The sequence below is a fragment of the Panthera leo genome, chromosome D2 (assembly GCF_018350215.1).
Source record: "Panthera leo isolate Ple1 chromosome D2, P.leo_Ple1_pat1.1, whole genome shotgun sequence".
Taxonomy (NCBI): Eukaryota; Metazoa; Chordata; class Mammalia; order Carnivora; family Felidae; genus Panthera; species Panthera leo.
The window spans coordinates 31,041,995-31,058,138 of record NC_056689.1 but is presented as its reverse complement, the minus strand read 5'-3'; the positions used below and the strand labels follow the sequence as shown (position 1 = coordinate 31,058,138).

At 55.8% G+C, this 16,144-nt stretch overlaps 1 protein-coding gene across 1 annotated transcript in view; it reads right to left on the bottom strand.

Annotated features, from left to right (window-relative positions):
- Positions 1–799: 799 nt before the first annotated feature.
- Positions 800–16,144, bottom strand: part of ADAMTS14 (ADAM metallopeptidase with thrombospondin type 1 motif 14) — an 80,653-nt gene continuing 65,308 nt past the window's right edge. Inside the window, exons 16-22 of the mRNA XM_042907790.1 lie at positions 14,418–14,581; positions 12,842–13,010; positions 12,214–12,346; positions 10,284–10,491; positions 5,869–5,998; positions 5,631–5,741; positions 800–3,062 (exon numbers count right to left, since the gene is read on the bottom strand). Coding sequence (XP_042763724.1) covers positions 2,581–3,062; positions 5,631–5,741; positions 5,869–5,998; positions 10,284–10,491; positions 12,214–12,346; positions 12,842–13,010; positions 14,418–14,581 — 1,397 coding nt within the window. The 3' untranslated portion in view covers positions 800–2,580. The remainder of the gene's footprint in view (positions 3,063–5,630; positions 5,742–5,868; positions 5,999–10,283; positions 10,492–12,213; positions 12,347–12,841; positions 13,011–14,417; positions 14,582–16,144) is intronic.

Genomic DNA, 16,144 nt, shown 5'->3' with positions numbered 1-16,144 from the left:
AGGGCCCGTGCCAGCATCTCCCAGGTTGGCAGGGACGTCACTGTGTGCACCCCTGGGCTCCAGTGGTAGTTGTCCAGAATGGGTGGTTCCCAGGGGGAGGCTGTTCGGTGGAGGGATATAAACGGAGTTTGGCCTTGAGGCTAGATGGTCCACACACAGGCATGTGAGGTTCGGAGCGGACCTCTGTGCCCCGTCCTGAGCCCCACGGCTGGCAGGGAAGGGCCTGGGGTACACTCCTTAAAAGCGTGCGATGGTGGATTAGTGATGTCTGACACGAGCAAGGTGTGAAGCACGGATGGCTGGTTTTTTAAATGATTTTTTAATGTTTATTTTGAGAGAGAGAGAGCGTGCGCGCACACGCACACACACGAGCAGGGGAGGGGCGGGGGGGGGGGGAAGGGGAGAATCCCACACTGTCAGCACGGAGCCCAAATCAGGGCTTGAACTCACGAGCCGCGAGATCATAACCTGAGCCGACATCAAGAGTCGGAGGCCTAACCAACCGAGCCACCCAGGCGCCCCCACGGATGGGTGGTTTTAAGTTATTCCTGCGACGTGCCAGCCCTCCCTGCTCACCCGGCGTCACGTCCCTTCCCCCGCCTATCCGGCACTCTCATTCCGCCTGGACTTTTCCAGGGAAAGAGTGCTCGCCCCCCCTCTAGGGAAGCCACCCCTTGCTGTCCCTATGCACACCCCAAAACTACCTCCCAGGCACTTCCACGCGGATGGTGACCTGCCCGAGGCCACAGAGCTACTCGAGGGCGGCACCCCCCCCCCCCCCCCCCCCCCCGGCCCCCGGTGCTGTTCTGGCCTCTCTTCCCTGAGCTGGTGCTCCGAGGAGCCCAAGAGCGAGTGAGGCCGAGGCAGGGAGGCTGAGGGTCGAGCCTCTTCGGCTTTGCTCCCCCATCCATCCCCTACCCCCAGGCACCTTGCCCAGCAGAGTACATGAGAGGGAGGCTTCACCGTCCTTTTCCTCTAAAACAGAGACAACGAGAAAAACACAACACGCCATTTGGGGGTCCAAAACGAAACACCAAGGACAATGTTAATAAATACATAAACGTGTAAAGATCCGGATCTCAGAGGCACGGGAAGTTACACCCCTAACGCCGGCAGGCTGAGTCTCACAGGAATGATTTCAGTGTGTGCCCCAGCGGCCCAGGGAGGGGGTGGCAGCGGGTGGAGAGGACGGCTGGGGAGCCCCCTCCGGGCCTCTGTTCTCCAGGGGTTGTGGGGGTGGGGACCCACTGCTCCTAGGCCTCTAGCCTGGCTCAGAACAGCCCCCCTGCCCCCAGGAAGGAAGGCAGGCAAGCACCTCTGTCACCTGCTGAGGAGTCCGGGACACCCTCTGTGTGACTGGGAATGAGGACCCTTGGGAGAAATCCTGGCACCCCAAGGGGCTTCCTGGGAGCCAGGGGGTCTAGGGAAGTTACCTGCCTTTGGAGGTAACACGGAGGGTAGCTGAGGCCCCACAGCGCTGTGGGTCATGTCACCTCCCTCCCGCCCGCCAGGCATGGGGCAAAGGCTCACATCCTGCCCTGGGGCTTGGGCCTGGGTGGACTGTGGTCCTCAGCCTTGGGACCTGACTGCACCCCGTTACCCTAGCACCACAAACTTCTGGCCCAGCCCCGGCCAGGCGGGAGAAGACCCCTGACTCCAGCAGGTGTGGTCTCTGGCAGAGAACGATGATGGATGGGGCACAACCTGAGAACTCACATCCCCGTGTCCCAGAGAGTCACCTTCCGGGCCGGGCTCCTTTCATGCTGCAAAGTGACGACCGAAGTTGACATTCCTGGTGCAGCCAGGGGTCTAGCACCAGTTGCGAACGCCCCGGATGACGAGAACACGCATTCCAGACTGTCCGGGGCCCCCTTCTCTGGGCTGGACCGGGTGAGGTTGGGATGCACCGGAGATAACAGGAGGTGCCATGTGCACGGGGCAGAGGTGGTCACCAACACTGCCTTCCGGCCAGCAAGGGCGAGGTGGGTTCTGGCCTTGGCCTCGGCCTTGGCTGGAGGAGCTGTGTGGCGCTCTTGCTATGAAGAGCTGGGCCTGAGACAAACTCGCCTCCCACCCACCCCGGCCCCACAGCCAGAGCGTCATGACCACACTCACCCCTCGCCCCCTTCCTCGTGGACTGCCCTGAGAGTGCTCCCCCCCTCACCTTCCCTGGTCCCGCTTTGCCTCTCTGGGGAGAGGGGCCAGATAGACAGGACCTCCACAGTGGACCCCACAAGTTCTGGCAAAGGCAGGCAGCTGGAAGGATCCGGGGTGGGAGGAGGGGGTGCTAGCTGGCCCTCAGTCCTGCCAAGAGACAGACGGGGAGCCCCTGAGAGGTGCGACTGCCCCCTGGCTGCTTGCTGAGGTATCTCCGGTTAGGGCTTCCCCTGATCTTTTTCTTCCTCACGCGCCCGCTTCACGGGCTCAAGTGTCACAGCCCCAAAACTAGAACAACAAGAAGGCAAATAATTTAGAAGGAAGTCTGTGTTTGCCGCTGCCCCCGCTGCGTGTCCTCTGAGCTGGCGGTCTCTGAGGCAGCACACAGTGTAAACTTGACTGGCGGGATAGGCGAGGCGGGGCTCATGTCCCCAGGGAGGTGGCGGGAAGGCTGGTGCCTGGGTGCTTCGGGTCTTCCCCGAGCCGCCCTTTTTCCTCGGAGACTGGCACAGGTGCCCTGGTCCAGCCCCAAGGCAGTCCCCGGGGGGTGCCAGGGGAAGTGCCCCCAGCTGCTCTGGGGCCCAGTGTCTGGGGAGTAAAGCGGTGCTGGGTCACCGGGGAGCTGGTGCCCAGAGGTCTCGGGAGTTGTGTGGGCTGGCCGTGCTGATGGGCATCTGACCCTGTTGTTCCCACAGTGGGCTCCACAGCATCTGGAGGGGACTTCGGACTCCCGGGAGTAGAGAATGGTGGCAGCGAGGTCAGGCCAGGGTCCGGGCTGGTGTCGGGGCCCAGGGCCGTCTTGGAACAGGACTCACAGCACAGCCGGTGGTAGCCGGGGATGGAGCAGTAGCGATCGAGTGCTTCCGTCTGGCAGAAGATGGACCGGTCCCCCACGCAGGGCTCCGCTGCACGCATATGGCACAAGGACCACTGCCGGGAGGAGGCCTCCATCTCCCACTCGGCCCCCCCCAACCGCCGGCCTCCAGCTCCCGCCCTTGCTGGACCTGCTCTAAAGCTTTGCCCTGGAGGGCGCCACGGGCCTGCCTGAAGGGAGAGACTGGCCAGAGTAAGAGCCCTTATTTTACGGAAAAGGAACTGAAATCCCCTAGAGCAGTGGTTCTCAAAAAGGGTCTCCACACATGAAGCACCGGCATCGTCTGGAAGCTGGTGGGCAATGCCAGTTCTCAGGCCCCATCCAGACCTACCGAATCAGAAGTTCTGGGCGTGGGGCTTAGTTCTGCGTTTCAACGAAACCTTCAAGTGACTCCAGTGCGTGGACCAATCTGAGAACCACGGGCCTACATCAGTAGTCGTCAGATGTGGCTGCCAAGTGGAATCCCCCAGGGGCTTTACAAATAGGCACTGCGCACCTCCCACGCCCGGGGAGACTGGACGGCCAGTGTGGCCTGGGCGCTGGGTGGTTCTGACCTGCAGCAAAGCTTGGAAACCCTGCTCTCAGTGAAGTAGGAATCCTGGTCCCCTCCCAACCCACCCAAAGGAACTGATCCACTTGGGCCAGGGCCAGGCAAATGCCCAGGTAACCCACACTTGGGACAAGCCGAGGCAACATCCTGCCACCCGTCAACACACAGTTGGAACACTAAGCCCTCCACCGATAAATCTGGAATCAAGCAGATCTGGGTTCCAACTGAGGCTCCACCACTGAAAAAGTGTGAGCCCTTGGGCAAGTCACTGAAGCTCTCCAACCCTCAGTCTCCTCTCCTATAAAATGGGGATAATGCTAGACACTTACCAATGAACAATAACATTATGATTATAAATAACATTTATAAAGTTCCTGGCATATAGGGGTGCCCACTATATAACTTTCATTTGCTTTGGTTCAGATATCTAAAAATCGTTTTGTGTTTCTGTGATAATTCCAGGTAGGTCTCTCCAGACAATGTGAAGGCAGGAACTTTGCTTTCTGCTAATTTTCTGTGTGTGTGTGTGTGTGTGTGTGTGTATTTAGGGACGGGGCAGAGGGTTGAGGGCTGGTTTAGGGCAACAGGAAAATTAGGAAAAAAAAAAAAAAAAATAGGAAAGCCAGTGGCCTCTAGATGGCGCCAGAATTCTAGGACCAGAATCAGAGCCGACCCTTTGCTCCTGGACAGAAAAGGGAAGGAAATCTGGCACTTGTGCAGCCTGGGTCTCAGAACAGGGGCGGAGCAGCAGCCAGGCTGGAGCCAGAAGATCCTCTGTGGACATCGAGTGAGATGATGAGCTGAGCTCAGAGAGGTTTAGGGATCTGCACATGGTCACATAGCCAGTTGGTCCTCCAGCTAGAATTTACAGTCTGTGATTTTTCTGCTACTTGTCTTGTCAGACCCTGGTCCTTGAGAAGATGAAGTAGGAAAAGAGAGAGAGAGAAAGAATCTAGGAAGGAAGTATATGGCTTGGTATATAGCAGATGCTCAGTTAACGTTAATGGATGAATGGATAGGTAGATGGATGGATACATGGATGACAGACGACGGATGATGGATGGATGGATGGATGGATGGATAGATGGGTGGATGGATGGATGGATGGATACATGGATGACGGATGATGGATGGATGGATGGATGGGTAGATGGATGGATGGATGGATGGATACATGGATGACAGATGACGGATGATGGATGGATGGATGGATGGATGGATGGATGGATAGATGGGTGGATGGATGGATGGATGGATGGATACATGGATGACGGATGATGGATGGATGGATGGATGGGTAGATGGATGGATGGATGGATACATGGATGACAGATGACGGATGATGGATGGATGGATGGATGGATGCATGCATGGATGGGTAGATGGATGGATGGATGCATACATGGATGATGAATGATGGATGATGGATGGATGGATGGATGGATGGATGAATGGATGGAGAGATGGGTAGATGGATGGATAGAGGGGAGGATGGACTAACTGGCTCCTGATCATGAGGCAGAGAGAAAGTACTACCACCATTTTTGTTATCTGACAGCTAGGCAGGAGTGCGTGCATTATCTCATTTAATTCAACAACCCTACGAAGACAGCTCAGATCTACAATTGCTTATCCCAAAACCTTGAAACCAGGTATGACTGATAATTCAGAACTTCTGAGGTTAGAAAAGTACTATTCATATTATAGAACATCTGTCATAGGGAGTGGGATATCCCCTTATAACTACAGCAATGTTTCTGTAGCAAAAGAATAATTGATCTCTTGTTGGGTCAGGCCAGACTCTGCTGCGAAATGAGTCTGCACCGAATTCAGGGCACCACTTGAAGCTTTCAACATTTTGGAATTGCAGGTAAGGGACTGTGGACCCGTATGGGTAGCACCCCCAGCTCACAGCTGAGGCTCCAGGAGGCTGAGGTCACGTGGACAGCCTGGAAACTGGGGCCGTTCCACTGCATGGCCTGTGCTTGTGACATGGCGACCGCTGGAAGGTTTGGGGTGGCGGTTGGGTCCAGATAGACACACACTTACTTGATAATATCTTGTTAATGGGATGTAGGGGCCCAGACTGTGGCACCCACTGTCCTTCTGGGGTCACAAGTTCCCGAATGTCAGCTCTCGCTGTAGAGTTCTGGAGATTGCCTGTGAGTGGGGACAAGCAGTTCCAGCACTGGGGATTTCTAGGGGGCAAGGATGCAAGCTGGGCTGGGCTTCAGGTCTAGGCCGGAGGAGCTGGGCCTGCCCCCCTCCCCCATCCTATCCAGCTCACCTCCACAGGGGGGAAGGCTGCAGACCTGGACAGTGTCCGGCTTCTCCCCGTCACACTGCCCAAGACTGTTGGCGTTGGTCCGGCACACGACCTGCCGCTGCTGGATGCCCTCCCCGCAGGTGGCGGAGCACTGTCGCGGGAAGGCCGGGGCCCGGTCAAGCCACGGTGGCCGGGGAGGCGTAGGTGGAGAGACAAGAGGAAGGGAGCAGTGAGCTCCAGAGTCTAGCCAATGCCCAGGACGGAAAGGTACAGAGGAGGGCCCCGGGTTTCTACTGACCAGAGGGATATGCAAGGACCGCTCCAAGTAGCCTCAGGAGGACAGAACACCAGCTGTCCGTATTCCTGTGCCAGGCGAATGGCCGAACCTCCCTGTCACCTACATGGTTAACCCTGGTTCAGGAGGGGACCTCCAGAACCCCATTCCAGCACGTTTGCCTGTGTCTACCATATCTGGCCTGTGCCTGGGTCCTTAAATATTTTGTGGATCATTCTGGCAAACTCCCCTATTGTGATCCACCAGCCTGAGGGACCTGAAGTAGGTCCACTCACTTGATGATATCTTAATAATGGGATGTAAGGGGGGGCGCCTGCGTGGCTCAGTCGGTTGGTCGTCCGTCTTCGGTTCAGGTCATGATCTCACGGTCAGTGAGTTCAAGCCCCGCATGGGCTCTGTGCTGACAGCTCGGAGCCCGGAGCCTGCTTCGGATTCTGTGTCTCCCTCTCTCTCTGCCCCTCCCCCCTCACACTCTGTCTCTCTCTCACTCTCAAAAATAAATAAACATTAAAAAAAATTTTTTTTAAATAATGGGATGTAAGGACCCGGATTGTGACACTTGCTAAACTGAGAGACCTGGGTGACAGGGTCGCTATGAACCCCTTTAGCTCTGACATTCGGTGACTCTGTGCCTCAACATACCAAAACTCAGCTGGCAGAGGCATGTTCACAAGTGTCTTCTGGGGCACCTGGGTGGCTCAGTCGGTTAAGCGTCTGACGTTTGATTTCGGCTCAGGTCACACATGATCTCACGGTTCATGGGTTTGAGCCCTGTGTCGGGCACTCCGCTGACAGCATGGAAACTGCTGCTTAGGATTTTCTCTCTCTCTTTCTCTCTGCCCCTCCCCAGCTCATGCACTCTCTCTCTCTCTCTCTCAAAATAAATAAGTAAACTTTAAAAAAAAGTGTCTCCTGGAGTGCCTGGGTGGCTCAGTAGGTTAAGCATCTGACTTCGGCTCAGGTCACGATCTCAAGGTTCGTGGGTTCGAGCCCCACGTGGGCTCTGTGCTGACAGCTCAGAGCCTGGATTCTGCTTCAGATTCTCTCTCTCTCTCTCTCTCTCTCTCTCTCTCTCTCTGTCTCTCTGTGCCCCCCCCCCATTCACACTCTGTCTCTCAAAAAAAAAAAATAAATAAAACATAAAAAAAAAAAGGATCTTCTTCCCCAAAAGGGAAAGGTGTGGGCACAAAGGAGCCGGAGGCAAACAGTTTGCAGGGCCTGCTGTGCACGTCACCCCCAGGCCTCACCTCCTCTGAGAGACGGAGGCTGGTGGCGGGGGCTCCCCAAAAGCAAGGCTGTACCGTGTGACCAGGCCACAGGACGGGGAAGAGGCCACAGAAATGTACTTCTCCTGCTGGGCCCGAGGGAGACACGAGCGTTAAGGGCCACACAAACCATGGGACTGGATGGCTCCTCCCCCAAGGATGGATAATGCCAACAGCTCCTAAACGCTCTGTCGGTCTCACAGGGGCAACAGTCTTCCACCACCTGTCACCTCACTGCCAGTGTTACCTAAGGGCCCTTTGTGGGCCAGCAGTCTTCTGTTTTATATTCAAACAAATAAAGCTGTGTGTTGAGGAGAAGAAAACAAAATCTGCCTACATTGTGCGGGGATTTGGGGTATTTAAAAATACTCTTCCTTATGCAATATTCTAAGCATCCAGAAAAGTATGAGGAAGCCTGGTCACGAAAGCCTGTTCACATACCGCCAGCAGCCTGAATATATCAGCATTCTGGCAGATTTTCAAATACTGTGTTGTGCCTCTTTAAACTTTATGTGCATGGTATCTCATTGGAAGTGATCTGCCTTCATATTTCAGTGCTTTTTCTTACCTATTCCTCTGAGGTTTATCCACATTGGTAAGTATACTCCAAGCTTTTATTGTATGACCAGACCATGATTTTTTTTGACATTTTAAAAATATTTACTTATTTTTGAGAGAGAGAGACAGAGACAGAGACAGAGACAGAGACAGAGAGAGTAGGGGAGGGGCAGAAAGAGAAGGAGACACAGAATCCAAAGCAGCTCCAGGCTCTGAGCTGTCAGCACAGAGCCCCATGCGGGGCTCGAACTCATGAACCGTGAGATCATGACCTGAGCCAAACTCAGACACTTAACCAACTGAGCCACCCAGGCACCCAGACCATGATTTTTTTGGTCCACTCTCCTAGAGATGGACATTTAGGGTATTTGTTGATATTCTGCTATTACAATTAAGCGTTGTACTTATCTTTGTGACCAGAGGTTTTAAAAATTATGGTAAAATATATATATATCATAACACTATTTTAACCATTTTTAAGTGCATGGTTCAGTGACATTAAGTACATTCACAATGTTGTACAACCATCACCACCTCCACGTCCAGAACTTTCTCCTTCTTCCTAAGCTGAAACCCTGTCCCCATTAAACACGGACTCCCCACCACCCTTCTTTCTGTCTCTATAAACCTGACCACTCTTGGTAAGTGGAATCATACAGCATTTATCATTTTGTGTCTGGCTGATTTCACTTAGCATAATGCCTTCAAGTGTCACAGCAAATGAATTTTTTATTAAAAAAATTTTTAGGGGCGCCTGGGTGGCTCAGTCGGTTAAGCGTCTGACTTCGGCCCAGGTCATGATCTCACGGTTTGTGGGTTCGAGCCCCGCATCGGGCTCTGTGCTGACAGCTCAGAACCTGGAGCCTGTCTCAGATTCTGTGTCTCCCTCTCTCTCTTCCCCTCCTCCACTCGCACTCTGTGTCCCTCTGTCTCAAAAATAAACATTAAAAAAAATTTTTTTTTAATTTTTTTAATGTTTATTTTTGAGAGAGAGAGAGAGAGAGAGAGAGACAGAGCGTGAGCAGGGGAGGGGCAGAGAGAGAGAGGGAGACACAGAATCCAAAGCAGGTTCCAGGCTCCGAGCTGTCAGCCCAGAGCCCGACGCAGGGCTCGAACCCACAAACCTTGAGATCATGACCTGAGCCAAAGTTGGACGCTTAACCGACTGAGCCACCCAGGCACCCTTCAAATGAATTTTTTAGAGAAAACTCAAGACAAAAATTTCCCTGTGGCCACTTCGAGGGCCTAGGCAGGAGCACTTGGACTGGCTATTCCACAGCCTTCTTAGTATCTCCTCTTTCCTACCCTGGCCTCCCAGCAGTGAACTTTCTACAGAGCTGCTAGGTGACCTTTAAACCTGGAATCAGGGCTTGGAACATCTGCATTAAAACCCTTCAACAGCTTCTCACTGCTCGTAGAATACATTCTTTTTCAAGTTTGTCTTTATTTATTTCGAGAGAGCACAAGCAGAGGAGGGGCAGACAGAGAGAGACAGAATCCTGAGCAGGCTCCCTGCTGTCAGCACAGAGCGACGCAGGGCTCAAACTCACTGTGAGATCATGACCTGAGCCGAAATCAAGACTCAGACGCTTAACTGACTGAGCCACCTAGAAGCCCCACTTGGAATACATTCTAACTTTTCACAAAGCTCTGCGGGACTGATCCCTGCCTGCCTCTCTGTCATCCTGTCCCTTCCATTCAGCTCCAGTCCCACTCTCCTTTGGTTTCTGGAACACGGCAAGGGTCTTCCTGTGGCTCAGCCTTCAAGTCTCAACACAAACGTCACCTCCTCAGGGAGGTCCTCCCAGATACATTACCCCCATTTACTTCCGCACAGCTCCAACCGCCATCTGTAAATGCTTCTGTTACTGGTTTAGGTCTCTCTCATTGGACCGTAAGTTACATGAGGACAAGTCGGTGACGGATTCCAGGCATTCCTAGCACAGCGTGCCTGGCACGTAGTTGGCATTTGGTAAATATTTCTTGAATGCAAGAAAGTGCTTCAGTTTGCTCACCTGTATCACGGGGGTCTTAACCCATGCCTCCTAGTTCTGACCCAGTTCTAGGTCAGAGCACATAGTGAATGAATATAAAGGCCTAGCCCAGGTCCATGGCCCAGCACACATAGGAGCTCTTGGACTCAGTTTTGAGAAAATTCAGATCAGATCAGATCAGAGGTGGGGAGGGAAATTCAGGTGGAGACTCTCTGCCAGCAGGGAGCACCACATCCAGCTCCCTACCCAGACCCACCTTTTCCCGGACTCCCCAGAGAAGGTGGCCACTGGCTCAGCCCCTCCCACCCTCTGAGAACAACTCACCTGGGACCAGGCTCCCGTGCGCCACTGGGCTGGACAGGGCACGCGGAGGCAGGGCCGCCGGGCCTCGGGCCGATCCCCAGGGCAGGCCTTGGCCGGCATGGCCTTGTGGGTCCCGTTGGAGAGGGGCAGCAGGCACTGAACCCCCCGGGTCTGCACCCCCAGCTTCCCACAGCTCCGGCTGCAGGCACCCCACTCTTCCATCACCCACCTAGAGACAGACAAAGCAAAAGGTGAAGGAGAGGCGGGACTATGGGGACGCTTCCTCCCAGGGTCTCTCCCACCCCCTGAATCGCTGCGGGCAGGAGCTGGCAAGTGGGTCTGAGCTTCAGAATGCTGGGAGCCAAGACAACCGTCCACGGGCTCTGCAGCTGCCATAAGGGGGGTCGCCTATGATCTCCTCTGCTTCCTCATCTGAAAAATGCACGGGTATGATGTACCTTTACATCTGGCACCCTGCATGTCCGCAGGCAAGTTATGAACATCAGAATTCTTTTCAGCACTTCGTAAATATTGGAGTGTGGGCAGTACTGTCCTAGGTGCTGAGATACAGCACGAGACTGATGGCTGGTAGAGTTGAACCCCCGCCCCTGGGGCTCTTGGGACAGTTAAAGGACGTGTATACTTAAAAGCACTTGGCAGAGTGCATGCATGCAGTAGGCATGTAATAAAGACAGGCACTGTTACTATCGCCGTCAGCACCTGCAGAGTTTTGGTGCCGATCAGCTAAGCTGGTGGTCTCCCACCGTCTTTTGGCCACGGAGCAGCTTCCAAGAGCACCGTAAGCAGACACCCCTGGATGAATTAGACAAAGACGAAAATGGCTCTGGTGGGGTGGCGGGAGGGGCGGCCGCAACCCACTCCCCTCTCAGGTTCCTGAGACATCTTGTAGCGAATGAGGGCTCTTTTGGCCAACCCCTTCCTTTAAAAGAGAAAAAAGGCCCCAAACTTCGTTTGGCATTTTACGGATGAGAAGCTGGGGGTGGGGGGGGGGGGGGGGGCGGGCGGTGACGTGCCCAGGACCACAGCCGAGTCAGCGCCGCGTGCTCTGTGGCCACAGACGTTGGCGGGGACAGTGGCCGGCATGCCATGTAAAGGGGGAGCGTGGAGGACTGAAGGGCAGGGGATCCCGCCTGGGCCAGGCGCGGAGAGGCCACGGTGGACTCTGCACTGATCCCCAGCTCCTGTCCTGGCCCTGAGGTCCCCCCAGCCTCAGGGAGCAGAGCTGCCGTGAATCAGCCAGGCCGAGTTAGACGGCTCGGACTCCAGAAGGTTCCTGGGGAGGCAGGAAAGTGGACTGGGCGCTCTGCCTGGGGCCGGGGAGGCGCTGGGGCCATCTCTGTGACGGGCTCAAGGCCACACCTCGACTTCCCGAAGTCATAGCTCTTCTCCTCCACGAAGCCCCCTCCAAATAAGCCCAAGAACATGATCTTGTGCCCAAATGAGCCTGTCTCCTCAGGTCAGGGAACCCACTCAGGGGCTAGACTATGGGTGGGGGCCGCCGGACAGCATCCTGGCCTATGCCCCAGAGTCTAGAAGCACTGAGATCGACTTCACCTCAACGTCCCCTCAGATCATAGAGGGAAAGCTGTGTCCCCAAAGTGGGCCTCTGTTTCCCCATCTGTAAAAGAATGCTGGAAGGGGCAGAACAAAGGAAGCACTGTCCTTCTTCTGGGAGCGGAAGTTAATCCGCAAACCCCACAGGGGGACAGACGGGGGCGGATGCGGCCAGACCGGCATGGAGGGCAGCACTGGCCACGGACGGAGTCCGGTGTGTGGGTTGCTCTGCTCAGGGAGTCCCGGGTGCAGGGGCCGTGACCCTGGACACTCAGGGCCAGAAGAAGCAGCCCCTCCTCCCGGGCCCAGGGCTACGAGAGAGTCAGTGACGCCCATGGGAAGGGGTCAGGCTCCTGGCCGTCCCCCAGACACTCACGCAGGCTGGGCACACGGGTGCTGGTTGCAGCGCCGGCGGATGGGCTTGGGCCTCTTCCTGTGGTCACACAGGTGCCGCTGGACCATGTGGTGGTCTCGCCGGCGCCGGCAGCCGTATTTGGTGAACTGGATCCCTGGGGGGAGGACAGGCTGACTTGGGCCAGGTCCCGCCAGGCCCCCGCCGCTCCACTGGGTCTCAGGGACGGCACGCTCTGGAGGGCCCAGAGGGCCAATCCTACCTCTCCCGTGCCTTTGCACCCCTCTTGCCCAAGTCTCCTTCTGAAGAAGCCTTCCTTGGCCAGCCCATCTCATGTGTCCCTGATGTCGTGCCAGTGGTGCAGGGGCTGGGGTGGGGGAGGCGCCTGGCTCTGCACGGCTGCCTCCCTGCATAGCGGGGGAGCCCTTACAGGGTGCAGGCCTTGCCCCGGTGCTGCTCCCCCACTCCCAGCCCCATCCGCAAGGCTCTGGCCAGGCAGGTGCCACACCTCAGAGATCTTTAAGGGGAAACGGAGGCACGAGCTAGGGACACATCAGGTGGAGACAGTGTTGGCCCCCAGCCACTCCTACTCTTCCCCTGCAAAGCCCTGGGCTGCCCCACGAGGCAGCCAGATGGCTGGGCAGGCCCGTACCTCCTCCGCAGGCCTTGGTGCAGGGGGCCCAGCTCTTGAGCGCCCACTCGTAGGTGTCCGTCTCCTCCAGGAGCACGTTGTTGCTCCCAATAAGGGGCAGCAAGTCCTCATGGATGATGTACTTGTAGGCCAGGCTGCTGCGGGGGCCACCCTCAGCTGGGGGGAGCACCTGAGGGGAGACAGAGCAGGTGGCACAGGACTGGAGAGCAGAGAAACAGGGCCAGCATGGGGGGGACAGGGAGGAGGGGGTCAAAGGAAAGGATGTGGGGTCAGCACCGAGCACGGCCTGGGAGACCATTCAGACCAGCAGCCACGCAGCAAACTCAGGCTAAGCAGCAGGAACAGCCTGCGTGCTCACCTGGGATCATTTTCCTCCCAGACATAAGTCCTCACGAGGACAGGGACCGTGTCTGCTGGTCTGTCTTGCTTACCAGGGCATCTGGTCTGGACCTATGGCCAGGTCTATAGGACTCTGATCAGATATAAGATGGTCTGTAAGTCTCTGATCAGGTATATGGTTGCAAATACCTTCTCCCATTCTGCTCAGCTTGTCTTCTCACTGTCTTCACGATGTCTTTCCAATGTACGAAGGTCCTCAATTTCCATGAAGACCAGTTTACCTATTTTTCTTTTGTTGCTCATGCTTCTGGTATCATAAGATGCAAGGTCAGGAGATTCCCCCCTCTATTTTCTCTAAGAGTTCTATGGTTTTAGCTCTCTTACTTGGATATTTGATCTGGTTTGAGCTTGTTGTATATGGAGTGAGGTAGGGGTTCAACTTCATCCTTTTACATGTGGCTATCGAGTTGTCCCAGCACCATTAGGTGAAGAGATTATTCTTTGCCCATTGAATGGGTCTTGGTAACCTCCATCATTGGCATAGGTGTATGGGTGGCCAGTACGTATAAGGTGAATAGAAGATACATGCAGAGTGAAATAATACACTGACACCAATAGGCTTCAGACCCTGCCCTCTAGGACCTCCCCGACTAGTGACGGTCGCACCAGGAAAGAAGCCTGTCCAAGCTCTCCCTGGCATGAATCAGCCAGTGTCAGGAGCACCACAGACAAAGCCCCTCCTGGTCTGAGCTCCTGCATTAATAATCCCTGCTCCATAAGCCCCGGTCTATGGCCTAGGAAGAGGGGGTGTGGGAAGAGGTGGACCCCAGAAAGGACAGTGACCGCATCCCCTTCTCCGGAGGCTGGCAGCGTGAGCTGGCACCCCCCGGTCACTTGTGGGCAATGCCATAACGCAAGCGGACATTGGATGACGCCAGGGCAACAGGGGGAACCAACGCAGGTGCCTCCTCTCATTCCCAGGCCCTGTTTCTGACGCTGCGTGACGGAGAACAGACTCCCTCTCATAGCAAGACAACCGTTTCTTTCTCCCTCCTCACGTGCGTCCTGCCAGCCTTTGTGCACAGAGGGCATCTAGGCCTTGGCCTTGGCCAGGCTGCTAAAGACACTGCAACACTGCTTCCGCCGGGGCTGCGCTGGCTCAACAGTGAAGACTGGGGAGACTGGGCTGGGGCAGCAAGGGGGTGGGCAGGGGCCACCGTACAGGGTGGGGGCTCACCAGGACGGCGATGGCTTCGGGCAGGGGCCCACTGGTCTTGAGGCTTTCCTTGGCGTCCTCCACCACATACTCCCACTCCAGGCCCATTGCAGTAAAGGTCCGGCTCATTGCTTCCTTGCCCTTGGGGTTGAGGATGAAGCTGCCTGTGACCTGGTTCTTCACCGCTGGCCATGGGGAGAGGGTCACACAGATTTCTATTCCCCTCCACAGGAACACTAGCCAGACCTCCTCTGGGGCTTCGAGACCTTCCTAGTGGATCCCCTGGGGCTCCCTATGACCTGTCACCCCTTTCCACCAGAACCTTCCTCAGTCAGATGAGTCAATGCACCGGCTGCACGCAGCACCCCTGCCTCTAGACCCTGGCGCACCCATTCCTCCCACCGTCTTCCCTTCTTCCTGTCTGACTAATCTTCACTCATATGGAAGGCCCAGCACAACGTTCCCCTCCTCCAGGAAGGCTTCTTTTCTTTAAAAAAAAAAAAAAAAAGTAAGTTTTCCTTTTATGTATGTATTTTTTTATTTTTAAGAGAGAAAGGGAGAAAGCGGGGTAGGGGCAGAGAGAAAGGGAGACAGAGAATCCCAAGCAGGCTCCATGCTGTCAGCACAGAGCCCGAGGCAGGGCTCGAACCCACAAGAGATCACGACCTGAGCCGAAACCAAGAGTCAGACGCTTAATCAACTAAACCACCCAGGCGCCCCCAGGAAGCCTTCTTTGATTGCCCAGTCCTCGGGGACTTGCCCTCCCTTCTACAGCAGAGCACGAGGCTAAAAACACAGGCCCTGGCACCAGATTGATCTGGGGAAGTTACTCAGCCGCCCTGTGCTGCCTCAGTTTCGCCATCTGTAAAATGGGAATGCTAATCATCCGTAGCTCATAGGGCTGCGGCCGCATGAGGATAACCGCAGTCCCACCTATCCATCATGGGGTCCTTGGGACAATTAAAGGAGTCCATAGGTGTAAAGAGCTAGGCAGAGTGCATGGCATGCAGCTGGCATTCAATAAATGGGAGGCACTATGACTGCCATCAGAACAGGGCCCGAGTGTTAGCACTGGTGCCTGTCTCCCCCACAGCCTGTCAGTGTATCTCCTCTGTCTTGGTGTCCTTGGGGCCTGGCACAGAGTTGAGTCTTAGAAACACCTGTAAATGTCCACCCCTTAAAGTCCCGCTGAGTGAGTAACCCGTAACTTGTTATCGAAAGGTATCAGGTGGCAGCTGGGTGGGAGGTGTGCAGGTGCAGACGGCCTGGCAGAGGCCCCTGCATCACAGCCTTGGCCGCCCTGGAGCAGGCTGGTGAAGGGCTGCCGCCTCGGACCCGAGCCCCTCAGCCCAGGCGGGGGAGCAAAGGCTCCGGAGCCCTGGGGTGCCCCACCTGGTGCCGACAAAAACCATCCAGGGTAATGACGAGACCATAAGAGCCAACGATTCAGAGCACTCACCATGCACTGGTCACTCTGGCACCTGCCTCGGTGGAATCCTCACACACATCCCGAGGTTGGTGCTATTATTGCCCCAGATGGGGACCTAGAGACCCGCGAGGGGCAAAGGTGTCTCCTGGACACACAGGGCGCTGGTGGCCCAGCCGCCTGGAGGACCGGCCTCCCTGCTGAGCGAGAGGACAGATGCCCCTCATCTCTCGATGCCTGATCCCTCTCTGCCCCCAGAATCGCCAGACCTGGAGCCAGAGCCGGGCCCGGCCTCAAATCTCCCCATGGCTCTGTCTGCTAC